A 10,500-nucleotide genomic window follows, 5' to 3' on the forward strand; every position below is an offset into this window, starting at 1 on the left:
AGGCATGAATCTCCCCCTCTGGGTCCTGTGTCCTATCTGCCAGCTGTGTGTGGATGTTCTACACAGTGTAAGGTCCCCAAGGGGCACTGAGTACTTCAGACGAATCAGGTGCTAAGCACCATGGACTGGACTGTCTGGAGTCCATCAGCTGTAATGGGTGTGTGGATTTGTGCTTATAAACATTTATTTATTCGGTTTGTGACTGAATCCTATGATTGATCTGACCCTGTGTGACGTGTGGGAGTTCATTCACTGTGGCCTTGTTTTTAGCAGGGTTTAACTAGTGTGTTTTATACGTACATATATGTATAATCAGCAGTCTTTTGAACAACTGCCCCTGCATGTGTGTAATACCCACACTTGCTCTAGAGCCCTGGGAGCCTTGGAATCAAAGTAGCCCCCGGTCTGCTGTGCTGATGGTCTGTGTGCTCAACAGGAGAGTCATGAGAGCATGACTGTAGCATTCCATGCTGCTGCCTAAGCCCAGCGTCTGGTCCCTGGGAAGTCTTGTGGCTCTGGGTACCTGGCTTGTGTAGTAAGAGATTCACTTGAAGTTGTAAACTTGCCCCCCAATAGGAAATTATGGTGACTTAAGCAGTTAAGAAAATACACTAGGCTTTTTAAAGGTAAAAGTTCTACGTGCTCTCTGAAAAGCTTTTAATTTAAAAACTAATTTAAAATAATCTAGATAAAACTTGTGTTGTAGTAGCATTTTTTAATTACGCAGTATTAACAGCTTAAAACCCTCCACTATTCTTGGTAACTTTACAATTCTGTTTTGTTTTGTTTCTGAACAGGAACGAGGATGGTGAGCCCTGCATCTTTAAGAAAATTGCTGGAGTCTTGTAAAGATCTTTCTTTACTCGATGTGTCCTTCTGTTCACAGATCGATAATAGAGTTGTGCTAGAACTGAATGCCAGCTTTCCTAATGTATTCATAAAAAAGAGTTTCACCCAGTGACTCTGTACATATGCTGCTGTGGGACTCGTTTGACAGAGTTGTTTTCCCGTAAATTTGTGCTGATTTTTTTTTTTAAGGAGAATATAAATCTGCTATAAAATAGTGGAAACTATTAATTATCTACACAAATGGGTAAAATACATTTAAATGTATTATGTTTCTTAAGGTTGATATTGTACCTAATTATTATTTTATTCTGTTAATTGGTGGCACTGCATGTTTTTAAATACTAGCCATATGTCTGGCTTTAATGAGAAGCAAATGAATGTCTTCTTAAATGTCCCTTCACAGGGTATTATACACAGTACACTATGTTAATATCCAGGTGAAAGCAGAAGTTCAATATTTATCAGTAAGGAAAATATGGGTGCTTCCTTTTCATGTGTTTGTGTGTGTATATATAAATGTATACATATGTATTTGTATATACATACACAGATATTGTAGCATTCTAGTTTGGCCTGCAGCATAAGATTTTATGATCTGGCATATAATTAGTTATTTGAAAACCAGTTTAAGTGTGTATAAGAACAAATAGACAAGGCACTTTGTCTTCTTTGAGTTTTGGTAGTGAATTGTATCTGATAGAGTTTTCTCCTTTCCTTCACCTGAAATAGCTGTAATGATGTTTTACAGTCCAGCCTAAGCAACACAATAGATAAATGCAAGAACCTGGAGCACCTGAACTTAGAGCAGAAATGAAAGATAAGATTGACAGCTGCTTCTTGGTATTGAGAATACAAAGTTTAAGCCAGGTACTTAATATCATAACTGGTAATGCATAGAAAACTCCAGAGAAATTTTCAAATTTCTGTCATGGTCAAGACTTGATTTGTGATAGATCTGGTTATTGTGCAGAGTACCATGAAAACTAGAACTTAGGGTAATGCATTAGCAACTGTCCTTTCACTGGTGTCAAATCTACTGTCAGGTGTAAAAACAATCATCTTTGTGCAGTAAAACAGCAATGAAAATATGAGTTTGAAACAAGGGCAATATGATTTGATGATTCTGTGATCACGAAACATTAGTACTGGATTTGTTTCGTTTGGGTTTTTGTTTCATTTTGTTTTTCCAAGAAGAGAGTAGCTCAAAGTACTGTTGCACTCTCTCTTTAAGACTGCTTTATCTCTGGAGAAGGAAAACTGTGTTGATGGACAATTTCTGGAAGTTTTTTCCTTTTGCACTTTCTTGGATGAAGCTTTTCTCTTTTTTTTTCCCTTGAATACCACTGCTAGAGTATATTACTATGTACAACTTTGGTTTAGAATTTTACCTTTTTAGCCACTGTTGATACATATGGACCATAAAATATACGCTGTCTTTTGATACTGGTTCTGTTATTCTTGTATTGATGGCACTTATTACCTACTGGAATAAGAAGAAAAATACTTTGTCTGAGAGAAGTGTAGTATTGTACTGAAGATCAGTGACAAAGAACACTTCAGTTCATGCAGTAAATAACCAACTGCTACTAGAGGACTGCTGCAAATTGCTAAAAATCTGACAATCTCTGTGACTCCTGAATGACTGCTTTGAACTCTTTGTGCTGGTGCCAATACTTTATAAACTGTGTCATGAAACAGCTACAGAACATTTACTGATTTTACTGAAAGACCTAGTTCTTCAGATTTTTAAATTTTGCTGAATCTCTGGGGAATTCCAGATCCAAAGAAGGGCATGCACAGTTGGCTTTTTGATTTTTTTTTTCCTCCACACAGATGGCACTATGGGATTTCCAACTGGTTTATGCCATTCCATTTTTTTTCTTCTTTAGAAATCTGGGCATTGTCAGAGAACTTCAGATTGATTTACTTTTTTTTCCGCACTGAAAGATGCCAGCTTTGGTATGATTCTCTCTGAGACCTCATTTCTCTCAATTGTGTTTGGGTTAATTTTTTTTTCTGTAAGCTTGTAACTTTTTTAGTCTATCTTTTTAATTGTAATTGAGAATTAAACATTATTATTCTAGTTACAGGAGAACACAGGTACAGATAATGGGAGTTTACAAAGAACAGAGTTTCAAAACAAATGTATTTGTTGTAAAATTTCACTTCTCAGGGGTTGTTCTGTGTTTATCTCCTTTTTTTTCTCTAGAGATCCGTTTTGTTTGTTTTTCACTGTAAATAGAATGGGATGTGGATGAAGTGATAGCCATTGTGCCTTCAAACTGGTAAACTTGGTAGATAACACAGTTTAACTTCTTGTCAGTGAATCAAATAAGTGTTTTTGTAGTCATGTACGTGTAAAGAATTTCATTCTCTGTTGCTTTTTATGTAGCGTGAAGAAGGTTTAAATTGAAATTTTGTTAATACAGAAGAATTTTTTCTTTCTTATGTTGCACCTTCTGTTTGAAATTGTTTTTTTTTTTTTAGTTCTCTGTTGTTACTTGGAAGATATTGAAGTTGACTTTTTATTTGGATTGTTTAAAACTTAGCTATTGCCAACATATAATTAATTCAAAGAGCAGAGAAACGATTGGGAATTCCTTCCATCTATAGTTGTAGACTTCAGCCTTCTGTCAGAGAGTAAGAAGCTCTTTTAGGTAGGCCTTATAAGTCCAAGAAGTCTTCCAGCAAAACAAAGTTAGACCAGACTTGACATTTGTAATACTTGTAGGATAAAGAAAACAACCTGCTTTTAAGACTTTCCTCATCTTCCTCATTTGTCACAAAGAAGCAAGAATAGGTTGCTGTCTCTCTAGTTCTGCTATCTTACACTTGTGTGTCTATTTATTTATACATACGTATGCATAAATTATATATCTACACACATATGTTCATGTGTATATATGAATTTTTTTGGATGTATGTACATACATAAACATATATGTATAAATCTCAAAGCCTTTCATGTAGGAGTTACTTTTGTAAAGCGAGTGTAATAGCAAAAAGTGTTTCACCTGGAGACTGGGTTCGTCTCCACCCATGCAGCAGGAAAAGCCTGGACAGATGTGCTGGATTTCCAATGTTGCTTTGCCAAAGTGCCTTTTGGTTTGTCTGCTCATGAAAGGTGTTCCAGGGTATGAAGAGTGAATGCAAAGTCCGGTCACTACTGTGGACTGTCTCCTTGCGAAGCAGTTGTTTAGAGGGAAACTTTTATTCTAGTTTCATTTAACCCAAAATGAATTATGCCATTTCCTCCATTGGATGAATTTAATTACTCTTGAATTGTGTCATCATCTCCATCACTAGACTGTCCCTCTATCTAAAGTCTGTTGTTAAGGATATTCCTTTGTCTAATCCTGTTGTTTGATTATCTGTCTTTCTGAAGCTTTGTAAAAGATGTGCTTTGGCCACAAATGTTAAAAAAACGTGGCTGACGTGTCTGAAAAAAGGGGTTTGTTCTGAACTTCTCCTGTTTAAACTTAAGGTGGGCTTCCATACCCTCTGTATGAAATTGATGTGGGATGGCCTGTAGGTAAAGATGTAATTCCTTGGGTAATTTTAAAGACTGGTATGATAACTTTACCATTTAAAGCATCTTCTTTAATTCAGTAGTATACTTGTATTCATAATTTTGAGCTGTCTGGTTACATAGCTCTGTGGCGTCTCTGTTCTTAAAATTATACACCTGGTAAGTCCATTAGTGAGCATGACTTACATAGAACAGTTTTGCATGAGAGTTTGGACCTTATAGTCTCCCATGTACTTGGAGGTCCAAGTTTCAGACAAAAAAACACAAACAACAAAGCCTACCAAAACCTTTGTATTTCATTAGAGCTCTTATGCTAAGTTTTCCAGATACAAGATGTCCAGTAGTCATGGTACACAGTGAGCAGAATTAATCTCACTGAATGTTAGTTCTCTGAAAGTTGGACATCTATTTCAAAGGAGGAATCTGGGCACCTCTAGAGAGTTATCAATCTCTTAAGGCAGACATTTAAGGAAAGTAGAATGCATCATGTTCTAGAGAGCCTCTCTGGAGACTGTGGAAGCTGTGATTTAGCTCAGGTTAGATACTAAACTGAGATTAATTCCATCCTGTGCTGTACTACCTGTCTTGAAAAACAAGACTGAAATAACATCCATCCTTAAACCTTCAAACCCTTCAAATTCCATCCAGAGAGAAGCAAAAAAAATAAATTCTGACAACCTTGAGGAGTTTTCTTAATGCCAGGATCTGCTTCTGCCCTTTGCCATTACCTGTGGTATATAATTTGTTTTATTTTGTTCGTTTGTTTGGCTTTTGGGTTTGGGTTTTTTTGGAAATGCATCCCCATTCCTTGTTTCAAAATCTCATGTACCTAACTGGCTGTATGTATAGTTCTGTAAATGCATGAAGTGAACAGACAAACATAATTAATGTATTGCTACTATTTTGATAATTTTTCATATTGCTATAATTAAGACTGAGTAGTTTAACTGCTCTACTGTCATCAGAAATGTCACCCACTGTGCATTTGCAAAAATTGTGTGCTGAGTCCTGGTTCGTACTGTGTGTACTTATTGCATCTTATGGGATATATTTCCCATGTCACATCAGCAGGACTGCTAAATTTACAAAAACTAGATTAAATGTAGCATTTTATTATGAGGACTAGGGGAGCGACTTTATATATGATTTACATGTTCATTATTGCTCTTTAACAATGATTCTGTAAGTTGTAGCTTTTGAAATTACTAGACTGGAAATCCCTGGTTTAATGCATCTGCACATGCTGTGTCAGATGCAGTCAACATTTTTTCCCTAATGAAGGCATTATTCCTTCACTGAGAGGAGGATTTCTATGATTTTTTTAGAGTTCTGACTTGATAATGAAATGCAAGAAGGTGCTCTTTAATAAATGTTACCAGGCACAGGACAAGTTGTGGTAACTGACATTTGGAAGGACTGAGAAATAAATGAGTGTTGCATGTTACAGATCCTCCTGAGCTTCAGAGAAGGGCAACAGCAGGAGGAGTCTCTTTAAGAAGATGCAGCCTCTGTAACAGGAGGCAGTGGTGAGATTTTCCTTTTCAGCTAATGGACTAAGTACTGTTACTTTTGTTTGAGTTGCACAGCTCTAGTTTCTCCTTGTCTTTTCATTTAAGGATGGTAAATGGCACAGTTAGGACAGATGTCCTAAACTGAAGGGCATCCATTGGGAGAAAGGAAGTTTTTCTGTTGCATGTTTTGTTCACCTTTTCTAAAAATAAAATAATAAAAATACCCTCAACTATTTGAAAACTCATTTTCCTTAGATTCTGAAGAAATGCAAATGTCAAGAATGTTGAGAAAGGAAAAAAGGGAGACTTATCCATATTTATCTGGAAACTCATGGAAGGGTTGCCAGAGCTATTTATAGATGTGAAGAAAGTAAGTGCCTTGCTCTAGATCAGCTGTTACCTTTCCCAGAAACATAGCTTTCCACATACTATCACATGCTCATACTTCTAAATCAAGATTTACCATTTAGATGCTCTTAATACTGACCTTTCATATACATGTTTGTGCAGCAAGTCACGATGTCTCTTAGTTTCATTTGTATCAACTACTTAAAATATTTTTACTTTGCCTACTACTGTGAAATCTTTTTTTTTGTCATTTAATGAAACTATTTCATGCATGTACATACAGGTGTATGTAACACTTAATTGCTGAGGTTTTTTGCAACTGATCGTTTTCTGAGGTCAGGCTGCAGTTTGGGGGTAAAAAATGGTAAAGTCTCTGGAGAAGATTCAAGGGAAATCTGATCAATGTATAGGAATACCTGATGGGAGGGGAAGAATGAAGAAGGAGCCAGATTCTTCTCAGTGATGTCCATCAACAGGACAAGAGGCAATGGGCACAATCTGAAACACACAAGATGACACATTTTATGGGACAGGTTGCCTGGAGAGCTTGTGGAGTCTCCGTCCTTGGAGATACTCATCGTCCTGGGCCACTGACTGGGTGCCCTACTGAGGCCTACTTGAGCTGGTGGAGGCTGGACCTAGATGACCTCCAGAGATCCTTTTCCAGCCTCATCTCTTCTTTGTTCTATGATCCAAGATATGCCTGTGTTTGGTGGTTTTGCTTCATTGTACTGATTGCTGAAGAAGGTAGGGAGAGGGGAAAAGAAAGAATACCTCTCATAAGGAACTTGTCATATTGAGAACAGACACAAGAATCCTGTACATTTCCTTTTTTTTGTTATTTTAGGAGACGTAACATATCTCTCCATTTAAGTCAGCAGGAAAATCTAAATGCAACTTAACTGGAATAAAATTTTGCTAACGTTTTCCACATGCAGATCTGTAACATACAAAGCTCACAGCTGTTTTATGGGAGTATGATTGTCACTCTAAAGACTGAAAGTTACACCAAGGACTAAGAAAAATAACCCTATTCTTGGGCCATGGCAATAGTTTCTGGTTAGAAACTGAATTGTCTATAATACACTAGGAATAGTTTCATTTGTGTATCTTTAGTATTTGTTTACATAGATCTTACACTGCATTGGGATTGACATGGTTTAGGTGACATTTATTCTTACTCTGTTGGAAACTGAGTATAGCAGTTACCTGTTCGTGGTGTCGAATGAATGTGAAAATTCAGGTGAAAGAGAGGACCAAGTTTACAAAACACTGAGATATCTGAGTGTTTTAGGGAGGTACCACGTATAATTACGGTGAGTTCCCATCTTTTGTATATTTACTATTTTGCCATTGTTAGGAGTTGTTATCTGCTCACCATCAGAAGATGGGTTCCCTTTTATCAGACTTGGTCTCTAGAATTTTCTTGACGGCGGTGCCACAGATTTTTGCACTGTTCTGAAATGGAGAATTGCTGGCTTGGTTAGGATTTGGAAACTAATGGCTAGTCTATGCTTGAAGTTATTTTGGAATAGTTATTATTTACTAAAGGTAAATTAAAATAACCAGGAAATGGTGTGTTCACAGGGGGACCTTGCACTTTCTGATTTAACTTTGGCATTCAGAAAATTACAGGTGCCCTTCAGCTGTCATAGTGAAATCTATGTGATGATGATCTTTCTGGATTTTGTTAGTGAACATAAAGCCTCTTCAGCATCTTGAGGCATTTTACATTCATGTCCTTCCTAGGCAAATGGTGGAGTTGGGGGTTGTGAAGATTGGCCTGATCTCTGGAAGTGAGGTGTGTGAATTGCCTGGGGAAATTTCCTGCTCACATTTATTCCCATGTGCAGATAAGAAGGAAGGGCATCTCCAGACTTTCACATTTAAATACCTAAACCCAGCACCTGGATTCATTTAAACATAATAGGTCTCTCTCTGCCCCCCATCATATAACCAGCAACAAAATACTTGCATTGTATTTATGATTTAATAGTATGCTCCATTTTCTGCCACAATAGGAGTTTGAGTAATGTAACAAGAAACTCCTATTGCATTACCTTTTAAAGAAACTAATTTCTGTAAAGGTGGAAGAGCAGCAATAGAGGGAATAGTTCCAGACACTATCCGTAAATACCTCTGCTGTGCATGCTATGCCTGTAAGCACCAGAAGCAAGTTACGCCTTTTTGCAATAACAAGTTGAGAAGGACAAAAGGGATAATTGCCTCTAAGCACATTTTCTGTAGCTGGAGGATATTGATATAATTGAATTTTAAATATCTAGACTAGGTACTAAAGTTAGGACACTAGTCTCCTAGGGTCCTGTCACTGAGTGGATAGGTTCTTCTATAGGGTAATTCAGATCAGATTTCTATTGAGGTCTTGAATTGACCTTTGGAAAAGCAGCGGTCCGTGTAGACCAAATAAAATTTCTGTTGGAAGCTAGCACGAGTGGATTCAGAGTAAGAGGCTGCTTACCCCTTGGTGCTCTCTATTAGTCTTCTGGCTTGACTTACTTCCACCAAAGGCCACCACTTGCTTTGCTCTGCTAGTTGAACTGAATCTGATTGCTCCCCTATGAAATATCTTAGTTAAAACTAGAAAACTGCTTGCTTTCTAGTAGTTGTGCTTTTGGTTGTTTGGAGTTTTTTTACCCTCCCAAATTGGCTATTAAAATCAGCAGAAGGAAGGGGGCATTTAGCTTCAATTAAAAGAGTAACAAGTAGCAGGTGGGAACATGTTGGTTGTGCAAATGTTTTAATTCAAATTAGCATAAATGAGGATAGCCACTCTTGATTGTGATCCAAAGCTTCTTAATTTTTACATAGTTCATCTCAGTATTGTGCCACAAAAATGTCCACAGTGAGGTTGTTAATTTGCACCTCATGATGGTGGCTCAAGCCCTAAAGTATAAAATGCTACTGTGAACATGTGAGAACATTCAGGTCCTAACTGACTTCAGTAAATTCCCCCAAATCCTTCCTTCCAAACAGGAGGTTGGAAAGGTTTAGATTAGAAAGGCTAATAAGAGCATGTTTAGAGTATCTCGAAGGCAGTGGTTAACAAAACTAAGCTGGAGGGAAGGGCAGCAGTTCTCAGATGTATTTTTAAGGACTGTTTTCCTGATCTTAAGCTGCATTAGCCCATGAAGCTAACATCCATTCCTTTGCAGTCTTAAATATAGTCAGTATTCCAAGAGCTCGTTCTGTGTGTGCGGTCTTAGATCTCAAATCTGTTGTCTCTGCTCCTACTCAGTAATTAGCCCCACTTTTAGTTTTGTGTGCTTCTTAGTATACTAACAGTGTTTATCTTAACATCTATATTGGTTTTTAATATTCCTTTCTGAGACTCATGCTTTTCTTTTATACTTAGGTAACTACTTGATTACATTTCAAAACAAGGTTTTCCCTCTGGTCTGTGTTCTGCTTGGCCAAGAGTAAGTGGAAGATAATGTTTTTGGTGTATTGTTCGTTTCAGATTTGGCTGCTTTATCTTCTTTCATTCTGTGTGTAAACCCAAAGGTGTCTGCATCTGCAGATACAACTCTGGCATGGATACCTGGCTCCTCCTCATTTGACTCATGCTTTTGGGGTATGAAGTATGGGTTGATTTGAACACACACACACAAAACAGAAATGTTAGCCCTGTATTCATGAAGGAATTCATTTATTATGGAGAAATCATCTAATGCCTTATATTGCCAATTCAAAGGTAAAATCTTCTTATCGTTAAAAGTTAACCAATGATTTCTATTTAGGAAATTAAGCCTATTTTCTTCTGCTGTGTTGGATCTTTTAAAATGTCATAATACTGTGTTGTGCAGTTTACTCCATTAGTGCCAGTATAAAGAAGTTGAAATTAATGTTCTCCCTGAGTTGTCAGTATCTGCTAATTCAGAGATGACAAAAATGTGTTAAAATATAGTCAACCTATAATATTTATCTTGCGTTGCACTTAATTTGTTTCCCTTTGACTGTTGCAAAATGCCAAGTGTACATAAAATTATGAATAAATAAAAAATAAATTATTTGTCTACATTCATTGACCTTTTCTGCATTCCTTTTAAAAAACAAATACAGCATAATACCATGCATTCCAAAGAACAGTTTGGTTGTATTTTTATCACTGTTCATTTTGAAATAAGACATCTTGGATATTTTTTGGGTATGAATTTGTAGCCTAGGTTTTTTTTTAAATTATTATTTGAAAAGTGTATTATTGTTTAATGGTTAAATTCTTCTAGCCCTATGAAAGCACATGGA

The 10,500-nt window shown here is 36.8% G+C and overlaps 1 protein-coding gene across 3 annotated transcripts in view; it reads left to right on the top strand.

The window, feature by feature from the left end:
* The window catches only part of FBXL4 (F-box and leucine rich repeat protein 4), a 62,362-nt gene extending 52,083 nt beyond the window's left edge, over positions 1 to 10,279 (top strand). For all 3 annotated transcript variants that reach the window (XM_014883637.2, XM_088161985.1, XM_088161984.1), the window contains one exon: positions 798 to 10,279. In XM_014883637.2, coding sequence (XP_014739123.1) covers positions 798 to 961 — 164 coding nt within the window. In that variant the 3' untranslated portion in view covers positions 962 to 10,279. The remainder of the gene's footprint in view (positions 1 to 797) is intronic.
* The last annotated feature ends 221 nt before the right edge of the window (positions 10,280 to 10,500 follow it).

This window comes from Sturnus vulgaris, chromosome 3, assembly GCF_052056855.1.
Source record: "Sturnus vulgaris isolate bStuVul1 chromosome 3, bStuVul1.hap1, whole genome shotgun sequence".
In the NCBI taxonomy this organism is placed as follows: Eukaryota; Metazoa; Chordata; class Aves; order Passeriformes; family Sturnidae; genus Sturnus; species Sturnus vulgaris.